The sequence below is a fragment of the Triturus cristatus genome, chromosome 2_2, assembly GCF_964204655.1.
Source record: "Triturus cristatus chromosome 2_2, aTriCri1.1, whole genome shotgun sequence".
NCBI lineage: Eukaryota > Metazoa > Chordata > Amphibia > Caudata > Salamandridae > Triturus > Triturus cristatus.
Genome location: NC_140582.1, coordinates 461,832,816 through 461,847,346, shown reverse-complemented (window position 1 = coordinate 461,847,346; position 14,531 = coordinate 461,832,816). Strand labels below are relative to the sequence as shown.

The following is a 14,531-nucleotide window of genomic DNA, read 5'->3' as shown; positions in this document are numbered from 1 at the left end:
TGCAGCAATCAATATGGGTGATCATTCTACTAGGCACCTTTTTTTGACTCTATATTTTTGTATTCATCAAAAACAGTTGACCTGAGTACATGCTTTAATTTGGAGTGTATGGAAGGAAAAGACTATTTTTTGATTGAAGCTTCTACCTGTAAATTTCTCACCTCTTTCATCCCCTCCAGGTACTGGACTGGATTCAGAAACTTGAAATAGCTGACTGTGCCACAAAGTGGCGCCACAGCTCCAACCCTACTTTGGGTTCACCTCCAGTTATGATATATGGGAGACATAAAAGGACCCACCCCAGCACATTTATGTCCATTCCATTTTTTCCAGCACCTTATAACACAGATTCGAAGTTGCTCTTTTCAAAACATTTTTCCATTCAAATTCGATTTTCATCATTGTTTCAGCAATGTCTCCCCTGAAACTGTCAAGGTTCAAGAGATGCAGTTCCTGCAGCAGACAGATGTTGATCTCAGACTTGCACAACATCTGTCTCTGGAGCCCAAACATGACTAAGTATATGTAAAGTGTGGCTGCATATATGCCCAGGCCATCATGGAAAAGAAAGTGAGGCCCTTTGCCATGGGTGCACAACGAGCGCCCAGAGATGCAATGTCGTTTCAGGTTCCTTTTTGGTATGACATCCATGAGTAAGCCCTCAAACAAGAGATGTCCTCCAAGCAGAAGCACAAGAAATTTCACTGGAGTGATTTTCTGACCTCTCAACATCGCTCCCAATCAATGGGCGGTCTTCCAATTTGCAGCCCTGTTCCCTGACCACACCTTCAGCTTCTGAGTTTGATTTGGGCGAGATTCAACTAGTGCATAATCCAGCCTTGCCACCGCTACCATTGTCTCCTGCCCCATTTCAGGAATATGGGTCCTGTGACTAGGCTTGTGCTGGCAGCTCAGTTCCTAGGTGCCTGTCAACCTTGCTCTGGTACCTCCTGTTGCTCTTCCAGCTGATTCTCTTTTTCTTCCAAAGGCTTTGCCAGTGATCCGACACTGGCACTGGCACTGTACTTGACGTCAATAGCACCATATTCAGATCCAGTATAGGATTTAGCTAACTTTGAGATGGCAAAAGACATTCTGTTAGGATCTAGGTGCAAAGCTTAACATTTTGTCTAGAAAGAGTCCACTTACAGACTTTTGCCTCTGTGAATACTTCTGAAGGCTTGGTGATCTTTTTGGGTCAGATTTGGGCCCCATTCCAGCGGCAGACATATTTTACCAGGACAATGATGGTAGTAGTAAGGGTAGGCCATCTTTTTCCACCTACTGGGACAGATGCTGCTACATAGCTGACCCTACAGAATGCCAGGGCCCTGAATATTGGCCTGGATTCCTCCCTTGGAGTGAACATAGACTGCCCTTTGGGACCTCCTACTGTTAAAGCTGACTCATTCACGGCTATTTATTACAAGCCTGAGGAAGTCCTCAATGTGCCTTTCCATGTGGAGAAGAAAAAGGCCAACCTCCTAATCTAGATATTGCAGCTTAACTCTTAAGCAGCTGAGCTGTTGCTTCACTTTAGTGGGCCATTGATTGACCCCCATCTTGGTCACATGGAATAAGACAGGTTTGATGGTAAACTGCCCTGTTGCGAGTTGCCTTTTTCGTGCTTCTTGGGAGTAAAGCCTTGATCGCTCAACCCTCAGTACAGAGCACTATTATGCAGGCTTCTTCATGCAGACCCTCCCATGCCTCTTCTCCTCTTCTCCTCTGAATAGGGGGTTAAAGGGGATTAACCCAATGGGAAAAAGATACTCTTTTTTTCTTTCTTAGAACACTTGCTCTTCCTCCACCAATGCAACTTTCCTTGCTAGCCCCTTATTCCCACTCCTCCCTTGAGGGAGATGGTGCAAAAGGTCATTTCAAATCCCTACCACTTTTGTGACCATTTTTCTGTGTTTGTGCACGATGAGCAGGACGTGGCGAATTAGATCCTTCACTCTGGGCTTGACACACTGGATTTAATGCGGAGAACCATGGGTTTCTCTAGTTCCTACTTCTCGCCACACATGAAACCACTTCACAAGGTTTTGGACAATGTGAAAGGAAATCTAATAGACATGCCCTTTAGTGTGAAGGCAGACTCAGCCCTGGAGCATTTCAAATGGGGATGAACCACAGTCCTCTCCTTAGGACTGGCTTTCCCAGCATGCCAGTTCTATTACTAGTACTGCTCATTCAGGGGATATTCCAAAGGGCTTCCCTTTTGGAGCTGCCAGCCCTAACAACCTGTTCAAAAGCAGCTCAGGCATGGGGACATGGCTGTTCAGGAAGCTGGCTCTCGCAGCTCCAACAGTAGTCTTCTTCTTCCTCAGCCCCCCCAATCAAAATTGCTTTAATCCACCCTTGTAAACACATGTGCCCTGTATAGGGCAAGAGTGTCCTTTCATTTGGCATGCTGGCAGTCCATCACTACAGACTGTTTGGTCCTTCAGATTGTCAAGCAAGTCTATGCCCTTCCTTTCCAAGACTTGCCTTCTCCCATCCCTCCTGTTGCCCCAGTCACTTCAGTCAGCCATGTCTGTATTTGTTAGGCAAAGGGATTATAGAGTTGTTTCCAGATAAAACAAACAGCAGAGATGCTACTTCTACTATTTACTGGGCCCCAAGAAAGACTATGGTCTCCGCTCCATTCTGTATGCAGTTTGAACACCTTCTACCCTCAAGAAGAAGTTCAAGATGCTCTACCATAAACAGGTTCTCTTGGCTACAGAACTTGAAGAAAGGATGGTGTCTTTTCACTTGCAGAACACATATTTTCGCATACTAGTCTTGAAGTTGAACCTGTGTTTTGTGTAACTCTCCATCCACTATCAATTTGCTGCCATTCAGTTTGGGTTGACATTGGCAACTTAACTCTTCACCATGGTGATATTGGTGGTTGCTGCATATCTTCGAATGTGTTAGATCTGTGTGTTACCGCACCTAGCTGATTGGCTGCTAAAGGTGGGATTGCAGCAGCTAGTGTTAAAACACCTATAGTCCCCTAGCTCTCTGCTCTGCTCTTTGACATAGGTTTCTGTTAGAGTCACCTAACTGCAAATACCTCACCTTTTGAATTCCGTCAGTTGCCAGACTGGATCCGGAAAGTTACGTAGCAATTAACTAACGCGTCAACAGGTGGTGTCGGGCGGCTCTGTCCCTCCCAGATATGGCATCTGAACCACTATATCTGCACCATGACTGCGCATTAATGTCAGTTTCTTTCTTTCTATGTCTGCCAATGTGAATCCTGAGCTCTCGAATCCTGTCACTCTTGACAACAATTTTTCCCTCAAATAACTTCTGCGTGCTGACAGTTTCACCCTGTAAACAACAGGATTTAAATCGCGTCGTTACGGTTACTGGCAGATATCGATGACAGGCTCCCATAATGTCTGTCTATGCTTCCTCAGCTCCAAACTTCACACAGCATCTTTTCCGTGTTACGCTTATGAACAAAAAGGTTATTCCTGACTAGGATGTCAAACTAGCAGTCGCTAAACTCCATAGGCCGAAAAAGTGCTCAAAGTCAAGTGGAAGGCACTATGGCCCCAGTCGAAGATGTGGACATGCTTCCTCCCCCAACACAGCTTCTGTGACCAGTCCTCTTTGAGGTCACATGGCTCAGGTAAGTCAAGGAAGCATGACAAAAAACAAGCCATGTTCCGTGGCTGCTAGAAACCATTTGCTTCCTGGTAAGGTTAGGGGAGGCTTACGGTGGCACTGTGAGCTAGCTGGTCTCTAGGCCAACATATCCTGCTGGAGTGCTCTGAATCTGTCTAGGCACCTCACCCAAAGTTTGTTGTCTAACAAACACGCAGGTCTTACGGATTAGTGGGAACTACACAACAGGTGGATGAGACTGGTCTCTCTCCAGTAATTGATAGTATGTACTGGTATAAATCAGCAGCTTTGCAGAAATGTATTTATGATGGGTACTCCTAACCACAGATTCCTCACCTTCAGAATATCCCATGTACCAGACTTGATCTGTAAAATTCTTCCAGCAATGACTGCTGTATGCCGACTGCTGTTGCCATGTGGTACGGCAGCAATCTTTTACTACCACAGTGGTGACAGAACTGAGCCACATACAGGCAACACCCATTCACGTTAACCTCAGTGCATTGCGACTTATGGACATTCACAAAGTCTGCATTTGGTGCCTTTTCTTTGCTACCACCCTGACGTTGTGTGACAAATATGCCCTTATGCACCCAAAGATAGCCAGAGACTAAGAAGCTGAACTCTGCGTGACCGAGTTAAGAAGAGTATAACAACACAAAAAGATGATGGACAGAAATCTGAACATTTTCAAACATTCATCCCAATCACAGATCTGAGTTAAATCCATAGTTTTTTCGCTCACCATGCCACCCCAGTTTGGACCAAGCCATATGCTACTCAGTCTTGACCCTGCTCCCCATTAGAACAGTCTAGCTCGAACTGTGAGGCCAGGTCCTCCCTGGACTGGAAACGAACGTCTTGGGACCTGTTTCGGGGTATCAGCCCCGTCAGCGAAGCTATCTTGAATCCAGTGGCACAGTGAGCACAGGACCCACGTCTGGGCATATCTTTTCCACTTGTGGTGACTATAATTACACAAAAAGATGATGAACGGAATGTTGAACATTGTCAAACATTCACCCCCAGTATAGAAATCTGGGCCTAAATCCATCATTTGTTTGCTCATCATGCCATTCCAGTTTGGACCCAACCATATGCAAAACAGTATTGACCCTGCTCCCCATCAAAACTGCCAGGTCAGGTCCTCCCTGGACCGGAAACAAGCATCCTGGGACCAGTTTCGGGGTATCACCCCTCATCAGCCAGGCTAGCTTGAATCCAGTGGCATAGTGAGCAACCCATGATTGCCTGGCTAGGTCCAATCTGGAGTGGTGTGGTAAGCAATAAAAACAATGGATTTAGGCCTAATTATCTGTATTGGGGCGAGTGTTCGACATTGTTCAGCATTCCGTCCATCAGTTGTTCTTTATAGATTTGCCACCCCAAGTGGGACGGGGATGCTCAGACATGGGTCCCGTGCTTGCCATGCCACTAGATTCAAACTATCCTGGTGGATGAGGAGCCATTTGGCACGAGTATTCAACGTCATATGCTTGTATTGATTTGGGACCCTTGAGGTTCTGTTGGTGGCTAACCACTTTCATTATATATTCCAGACACATACGCTGTGTTTTACCAAGTAGGTACTTATGCTTATTTAAGCATACTGAGTGTATGTATTGTTCACCGCCTGCTAATCTAACTCAGTTGTGGATTTAGGGAGTGACAATAGCCACTGGGAAGAGTGGCTTGAAACATGTTGACCATACAGAAACCAGTTGCATTATTAACCTAGAGTTTTGTTGTTTCTTCCCTTTTTCACCATACCGCTTGAAGGGCGGAATAAAATATGGTTTTCCCTATCAGGCAGGTATTTTTAAATCCTATACCTTCTAGCCCTCCTACTCCTATTATCATTGGGTATGTGCCATTTATGTGTTCCCATGTCTCCACTGGTAGTAGCACGCCCCGTTATGTAGCGAACCTGGAGGAGCCCTATGATGAAGCATGCCACCTAGGGGAAACCCTGGTGGGTGAGGGTTACATTAACAAAAGCAAAGTGCTTTTAACAACCTTTGTGAGGTTTTCCTTCAGCTATTTGGTTCAGAGTAGGCACTCATTTTTTCTTGTTTACATAGGCAGACTTGTATCAAATTGGTGCCTTGATGGTGGCCATACTGTACTTTTTTGAGATGCTGTCGGCTTTCTCTGGTGCACCTTCCGAACCCACAGGTCCACAGGGGCCTCCAGTTGAAATTACTCCAGTGGCCCTCTTGAGATCTACTTTTAAGCTCATACCAACACCAGTCTAAGCTTCCACTCTGGCTTCAAAGTCTATACTGGTTTCATCTGGGCTGGCGCTGCTGCTGACACCGCCAGTGCTTGATGCGGTCCCAAACACAAATCTGTGACCTACGAACCAATGTCGGTCTGCGTCAATACTATGTTGCGCTGTGAGATTACCGAGACACAGCTACTTTTCATTTAAGCAGATCCACAGCCTCTCCAACAATGCCAGTTTTAGGAGAGGCTAGTGGGCCTATTCGGTTTTGATTCTGATACAGTCTAAGGCCTACAAAACTTTACACACAATACTTATTATGGAGAGGGAGGTGGACATTATGCTGCACCTTAATTACAGTGGAGAAGCACTTTACATTGATCTTCTGAATGCCAGTGGGCTAGACGCCTCCCTTGGAATGAATGGACTCTCAGTTGGTCTGCCAATGGATGAAATCTCCTCTGTTGCAGTAGCTGTGCACAGAGTGGCAGAGGATTTAGATTTACAACTACCTACTGTTGAAACCAAAGCCAGTTTACTGACTGAAATACTCTAACAAGGGGCGTCTTTGTTAAAGCCCCTATTGCCATTTAACGAGGCACTTCAGGACACCCTCATGGCAACCCCTGTTTTTCTGACAAAACGCCCTACACTGAAAGGCTTGTGGTACAGGCATCGAAGAGTAAGATGAATGCAAATGCCTTCCCTTCGAACCTCTCAGATAGGGCCTCAAAGCCTATTGTTTGTTTGGCAAGAAGATATTTTCGCCAGCCAGCCTGGCCCCTATGGTCCTTGAATGTGGTGTGCCTCATGGTCAGTTACATCCTCGCTTTTTAGATCTCGGAATATCTCAAGGTTTCTTTTGCCTAAATGATTCAGGATGGACAGGATGATTCAGAATATGCACTAGCCATCTGGATGCCACTGATTGCATAGGCTGCACTGTCTGTACAAGCGTAGTGCTTAGACAGCACGCTTTGATTCGGGCAACTGGGGTCCTACACACACTGCTTCTAAATGCAGAAGTGCTGAGGCCTCAGGCATATACTGAACCTCTGGCCGTTGACCACCTTTCTGAGAAAGGACAAGTTTAGATGCTCATTTTGAAGCAGATCAACTCTTCTTTGGACCCGGGAGACTGAATAATGTTCTTCAGCTTACAGGATGTGTGCTTTCATATACCCACATTGCAGTGCCACACATGATTACTGCGGTTCAGAGTGAATGCAGGTGACACTCTTCCATTTTCTCGTGCTCCCCTTCCGTCTTATCTAGGTATGTCTGGTGTTCACAAAAGTGATAGCAGTGGTCACAGTACATCTTTGGAGGTCTTGGATACACGTATTCCCGTGATTCAGTGGCTGGATGCTCAAGGCAGGCTTGTGCAGTGAGTTGTAGACCATCTTCATATGACGGTTGCGCTCTTTATTACCTTGGGGTTTTTCTTTATTGAGCCCAAGTCCCACCTAAGCCCCGTGCAAAGGACGTTTCAAGGTCAGTATTGGGTCTGGGTGAGGATGATTCTGAGGCTTCTTGGTCTCCTAGGATCATACATCTTCTCTGTCCCATATGTCAGATGGTGTATGTGGGCTCTGCATGGAACCAAAGATTTCAGTGGACCTTAGCGCACAGGGTCTCTCTGATTACATCTAGGTCTCTCAGGAGACAGCTTCTGTGGAGGCAGACAAATACTGACCTGCAGCAGGCCTCTCCCACTTCCTTGTGACTGAAGCATCATTTTTGGGGCAAAGGGGGTCATCTGCAAGCAGTGGAAAGTAATGGCCTCCAGGGCAGCATTTGCTCCATATGAGTCTTTTGGAGATGTATGCAATCTGGATGGCTTTGAACAGCCTTCCTGCCGGCCATCAGTGGAAGTGCAGGTTCTCATGGAAAAGATGACCACTATAAGTGGTATTGTAACAAGCAGGATTTAGTGGGTTCTTGGATCCTGTGTCAGAAGGCTCTGAATCTCTGCAGACTGCTGGACGAATAGCTGATCTTTCTGGTGCCCAACAACCTGACAGAGTCCCTGAACATCAGAGTGGAGGAGCTGACCAGGTGTTGGCTAGCAGACCACAAATGGCACCTTCATTCTTAGGTGCATTTTAGTCAGTGGTACCTGCATTGGCTATATCTTTTTACCACTACTGAGAATGTGTAGTGTCAAAACTTTTGTGTGCTAGAGTTCACGCCAGGTGAGTCAATGGGAGATGCGATTGTGCACGGGTCTCTTGTACACATTCTCACCATTACCTCACCTGCCTCAAGTTCTGAAGAAAATCAGTTGATGCCAGGCTCAGGTCATCTTGAGAGCCCTGGATCGGGCTAGAAAAGTGTGGGGTGTGGTACCCAAATCTCTTGAGCGTGCACATTTGAATTTCGATCCAGCTACCTCTTCAGGAGACCCTTCTGTCTCAGCAACACAAAAGGGTCATAGACCCGTGTTTTGAAACATATTCTTCCATCAATCAATCAGCTTTTGTAAATCGTAACACTGTCACCTGTAGGCGTATCTGGATGCAGTGTCTCTGTCAAAAAACTGGTATTGAGTCTCTGTCTGAAGTCTGCCAGCAAGGGGGCTGTACGGAGATGGAGGGGGAGGTTGGTTCAGGTCCTGGCAGCGAAGTAGATGAAGGAGCGGCCACCGCTGTGACTGCAGCGAATGCAGGGTGTGTTTGGTGGGGGTGGCGGAGTTCAGGTGTCTGGAGGGTTGGTGGAAGTTGAGTCGAGGGTTGATATAGGAAGGTCCTATGTCATGGAGGGTTTTGTTGGCATGTAAGAATCTTGAACTGGCATCTCTTCTGGATGGAGAGCCAGGGGAGGTTTCTTAGGTCGGGGAAGATGTGTGTCCATTTGGGGAGATCCAGGATGAGTCTGGCTGCCGCGTTCTGTATGGTCTGGAGCCTTCTGAGGAGCTGGGTGGAGATGCCGACAGAGAGAGCCTTGCCGTAGTCGAGGTGGCTGGTGATGAGGGTCTGAGTGATGGTCTTTCTGGTGTTGGTTGCGATCCTTCGGAAGATTCTGCAGATCATGTGAAGTGTGTGGAAGGAGGAGGAGGTGAATGCGTTGACTTGTCGTTTCATGGTCAGTTGACTGTTGAGGATGATCCCTAAGCTATATGCATGGTCTGTAGATGTGGGGGTTGGTCCAAGTTGAGCAGCCCACCAGCTGTGGTTCCAGACAGAGGTGTTGTTCCCAAGGATCAGTAGTTCTGTTTTGTCGAAGTTGTGTTTAAGGCAGTTGCCTCTCATCCAGTTGGCTATGTTGGTCATGTCTTTGGAGATGTTCGCTTTGGCATTAGCGGCATCCTCAGAGAGCAAACGGATTAGTTGAGTGTTGTCTGCAAAGACGATTATGGTGAGGCCTTGGGATCTAAAGACGTCTGCGAGGGGGGAGGGGGTCATGTAGGTGTTAAACTCGGTGGGACTGAGGGATGATCATTTGGGCATGCTGCAAATGATGTCTTTGGGTACGGAGGTAGAGGAGGGCAGCCTGATGCTCTGTGGGCATCCTGTGAGGAAGAAGGCAAACCACTTGAGGGGGTCTTGGTGTATGCCCATGTTGTGAAGTCATGTGATAAGGGTGATATGGGAGATGGTGTTGAACGCCACAAAGACGTCGAGGAGGATGAGGACAGTAGTTTTTCCACAGTCGAGTGTTCCGATCTCTTCGGTGGCAGCAATCAGTTAAGTCTCGGTACAGTGGTTGGCCCTGAATACTGATTGTAAGGCGTCCAGTAGGTTGTTTAGTTCCAGGAATTCGGTGAGATGCTGGTTTATGGCTTTCTCCAGTATTTTGGCCGGGTATGGGAGCAAGAAGATCAGGTGGTAATTTTTGAGATAGCTGGAGTCGGTGGAGGCTTTCTTTAGGAGGGGTCCGTCATCTGAGTGTTTGCATCTGTCCAGGAAGGTTGCTGTGGAGATGATGGTATTGAGAATGCTGGCAAGTTGAGTGCTGATAAGGTTAGTGCTGAGGTTAAAGAGGTAGTGGGGCGGTGGGCACCCCGGAGTGGATGAAGGACATGATGGCTGAGGTGGTCAAGGTGGTGAGCGGAGACCAAATGGTGATGGTTTGGCTGCTGTTTGACGGTTGGTTGAGGTTGTGGAGGCTGAGGGTAGGAGGAGTGGATGATGTTATCTGTGGCTGTCAGGTTTGAAATTTCTTTGACTATTTTGAAAAGTTCCTTTGTGTAGGTGGCTGCTGAGTCGCTGCGGGTGGTGATGGCTGCTTTCTTGGCTTCCTTGATGTACTGTGATAGTTGCTGAGGGCTGTTTTGTGAGCGGCTCTGTCAGTGGAGTGCCATCGTTTCTCCAGTTGGTGGCAGTTGCACTTGGTGGTCCTGTGCTCTGGGGTGTACTAGCAGGCATGCTTCGAGGTCTTGTTGGATTTTGTTGGTTTCAGTGAGGTGACTGTCGGCGCAGCTGTTGATCCATGCGGCAAAGTTGTGGACGGCCTGGTCAAGGTCTGCCGAGGACCCGGGTTGGGAGGTGATGAGGGCTTGTGACTATTGGGTATCAGTGACCTTGCTCCAGCTGTGGTGAGAGATCTGGTTCTTGGTGATGGTGTGCTGGGCATCTGTGATGCTGACGTGTACGATGGTATGGTCAGTCCAGGTGAGTTCTGTGGTGTAGCTGAATTTGATTCTGTCACTTGAGGTGGAAATGGGATCGAGTGTGTGTCCGGCTGTGAGCGTGTGTTCGGTGACCAGTTGGGTGAGGCATTTGTTGTTCAGGTTTTCCAGGAGGGCGATGGAGTTGGCGTTGTCAATGTGAAAGTTGATGTTGCCGAGTAGAACGTAGTGGTAAGAGTCGATTGCTAGGGGGGCAATGAGTTTGGAGATGGCGTCGCAGAAAGTTGCTCGGGTCCCAGGGGTTTGTAGGCAAGGGTGCCTCTTATCGTGGTCTTTGCGTCCATGCATGGTGATAGAGCATTGACAGCTGGATTCTTTGATGTGCCGTCTGAGGTAGTGGATGTTATTCTTGCAGCTAGACGAAATTTAACAAAATCCATTTAAACTGGACACTGAGATAAATTTCTGGTCTTGTGTGGAACCCATCATCTTGATGCCCTGCAGGCCAAACGTTCTGATGTATTGTTGTTTGTTTTGTCGTTGGTTCAGCATGATCTTGCAGTGGGCACAGTTAAGTGTTATAAATTGGCCATTTTGGCTTATTTATGGTTGCCAGGTCAGCCTTACCTTTTCAAGTAACCTGTTGTATCTTTCTGAAAGGTCTGACAGGCATGGTTCCCCCGAAACATTTTGTCATGCTGTAATGGGACCTCTGTATGGGCTTCACATTCCTCTAATGCACACCATTTGAGGTAATGCATATTTGTTCTCTAAAGCTCCTGACATCCAAAGCTGGCTCTCTGGTCACTTCTGCAAGCTGTGTAAGCTGCAGGTGCTGTTAGTGCAGCCTCCCTACACCACTGCCTTTCCAAAAAAATCGGTACTGAGGACTCAGGCTACATTACTGCTAACACTGGTGCTGTCCTTTCTTATCAGACAGTTGATTACCCTGCTAGAATTCTTCATTCTGTTGCACCCCTGGAAAGAGGAGGAGACATTTGATCAGCTTGGTCCTAAAAATGCACTGAGCTTTTACGTTGATCATACAAGGGATGACCAGCTCTTCGCTGGCACCAAGAAATAAAGAGTGGAACAGAAGAGGACTCTATTGAGGTGGATAGTGCTTTAAATGAAGATATGTTATGCATTGGCTAGAAGAGAGTGCCTCATTTCACCAGGCCCAAAGCTGCAACAACGGTGCTCACAAAGGGGGTGAGGGGATCCTGGATATCTGCCAGGCTGTGACCAGGGCGTTGGTGCATATGTTCATAAAACACTAGTGCCTTGACAGCTAGCTTCACAAATGTCTATTTTATTCATCAGAAGAACATGTTACCTTTGGAAAATGCTTTTTGGAGAGTGCTCTGTCTAACTGCAGAGTCCTCACTGCCCTACCTCCTCCTCAATCTGAGGAGTGGACATCTGCATAGCCTGAATAAGGTCCTACGATTTCTGCACACTGTCACGTAAACTTTTTTACAATGGTCAACATCTGTGGGTGCAGAAGAAGAAATATTAAGAAATGGGAGTGGTGCCGGAGTAGCGCAGTGTTGGCCCCTACATGCGGCTCAGTTGTGTCACTTCTGGGGCAGTGCAAGATCACGACCAACGCATTACCTGTCAGCATGCAGGAGTCATCGCTCAGAGAATTGTCTGGGTCAAACCCCTAGAATATTCATAAGGTGAGGTATCTGCGGTTAGGTAGAGTATCCACTAGAAATAGCATTTCTGTTGGTAGGTAACATATTCTTTGAATTTCAGTAAAATGTTGAAAAATATATGCATGCATATATTTGCATTCACATGTTAGTAAGTTAATGCCAATAAGGGTATGGATGGAATTTCTTCAAGCTAATATAGATAATTGCATGGGAAAAAAATGATTTGTGGTCTGTGACAGTATGATGAGGCAATAAAAAGCATAGAGGAAAATGTTGGTAAAAAATTTAACTGGAAAATAAAAGGACAATATTACTGAAAGTCTAATGTTAAATTGATTATTACAGTTAGTGTATAACGTATCTTCAGGGTTACTAGACGATAATTGCTGTGGTTGACCCTTCTGGTGAATGCAGTCAGTTTCTGATGTTTAGATCTATATGTACCTAATCATTAGTATATTTTCTGGGTGTGATGTAAGCTAATCCACATCTTCATCTAGCTCACCGTCGCTTTGAAACACATTAGCAACCACTAAAGTATTCTTAGTGACTAAATCATCTTGCATCAATTCTAGTTCTCCACCGAGAACGTATAGCCCTAGTTTATGATGCACTTTGGGGCTGGTTTGTCGCCTGCTATTTATTTTGTGTTCTCTGAATATTTTAGAATCCCTTGAAGACTCACTTAATTTTCTGTTAAGCCTATATTAATTTAAGTGCTTAAAAAGGGCATGAGTCAAGTCATCAACTAAGACACCTCCTCTAGCTCTCCTTCTGCTCAATAAGTTCTTAAACTGGAAAATTCAGTCCGGTGCTTATCCAAAGATGAGTCTGAATATAGTATAAGACCAATAGACACAATGCACTATATGGTTCATGGCTCACACACTATTGCTTATGTGTTGATTTTTGTGTCCCAACAAAGATTGATAGGACTTAGCGTGAAAGAATTTTCATGCAGGTTTTCATGCCCCTAAGTTTGAACATAGCTGATCGGCTCGCCTTCTTTATGATTCACTCATGGCAAGTGTTTAGATTTAAATTACAATTTGCACAAGGTGTGAACTACATATACTATCTAGTGCAGACAGTTTACGTAGTTGAGTTTTGTTTTCTTGGAGCTCATTTGTTGTGCCTAATATTAGAAATATTTTTATAATTTAAAAAAATTAGACTAGACAGTCTGGGCAAAGCGTAGCCTCAAATGGCCAAAATCATCTGGTAACGCTTTTTTTAGTTTCTCAAGATGTGTTTTTCTAATTTATGAAAACTTCTCGTTAACCAGTTGAGACGGATAATATCTTAAACTGATTTTGCTCAAAATGAGTTATTTTGAACTAATTTTCCATGTTCTCTTTACCAGCCGTGTGTGACATTGGATCTGCTTCATTCAAATATGATATGCGGCGACTTAGTGAAATTCTGGCATTTCCAAGAGCTTGGTATAGAAGAAGTATTGCCCGACGTCTTTTTCTCGGAGATCAAACAATAATTCTGCCTGGTATGTAAGTTTGATATTTTTCTATGTTGCAATTAAAGCCAGAATCCACACCTTTGGAACAATGAGCATGGTTTTAGGTAATTAATTTCCAATTATGAGCTATTTTCCGTATAGCAGTATTTAACAGTATGATTCTTATATAGAATTGATAGCGTTTGGGAAACCTGGTCTACGTCTGTGAAGCTGCTCAGCCTGCGAACAACTGTGGCTCCATCTCGCTTTGAATTTACATATTTACAGTCAATAGATTCCAAAACAGTTATATGTGAACACACCATCTATGTTCCAATCAAACCTTATCCTACCATTTGTGTTAACTAAAATGCTAATATTGTTGCACTATTATTTATCAGAATCATTAAGACACCATCCTATGACCCCTAAAACGCTCCACTATTGTCTCGTTGAGTGAACACTTTTTGTTTGATTTCCAGGAAGATGGTAGCTACTACCAAGGGGGTGGGGAAGACACTCCCTTGCCCTTCTCCAAAGTATGACTACCTTCCTCACACCAAAGGGCAAGAGAAAACAAGCATTGGCATAGCCAATAGGTCTCGCTTTTGGGACCTTATAAGTGTTTAGCCATGCAACAGTTGATGTTGTTGCACCGAAGATATTGTGCTGCATAACTAAATACTTATAAGGTCCCAAAAGCGAGACCTATTGGCTATGCCAATGTTCAAAACTGTTACAAACGGGACCTCCCAAAATACGTGTGGCCCAGGGCCCCGACATCCTTAACATGTCCCTGGGTGCAAGCGAACGTCCCAAGGCCTGCTCGACACTGCTAAAAAGGCAAGCCTAGGCCCGTACTCACTGGTTGGTTGTCCTGCAGCTGCTGCTCCCCAGCAATGGCAGAGTCAAGGGACAGGACCCTCTTTGCTCAATAGTGACTGGAGAACTTCAACATGGCGGAGTGCATGGGGCCTCGCTGCGGGCAGACACAGATGG

General features: G+C 45.8%; 1 protein-coding gene across 12 annotated transcripts in view; it reads left to right on the top strand.

Moving 5' to 3' along the window:
• BLTP1 (bridge-like lipid transfer protein family member 1) overlaps nucleotides 1–14,531 on the top strand; it is a 1,988,102-nt gene that overhangs the window by 1,624,693 nt on the left and 348,878 nt on the right. For all 12 annotated transcript variants that reach the window (XM_085641559.1, XM_085641555.1, XM_085641564.1 and 9 more), the window contains one exon: nucleotides 13,443–13,580. In XM_085641559.1, coding sequence (XP_085497685.1) covers nucleotides 13,443–13,580 — 138 coding nt within the window. The remainder of the gene's footprint in view (nucleotides 1–13,442; nucleotides 13,581–14,531) is intronic.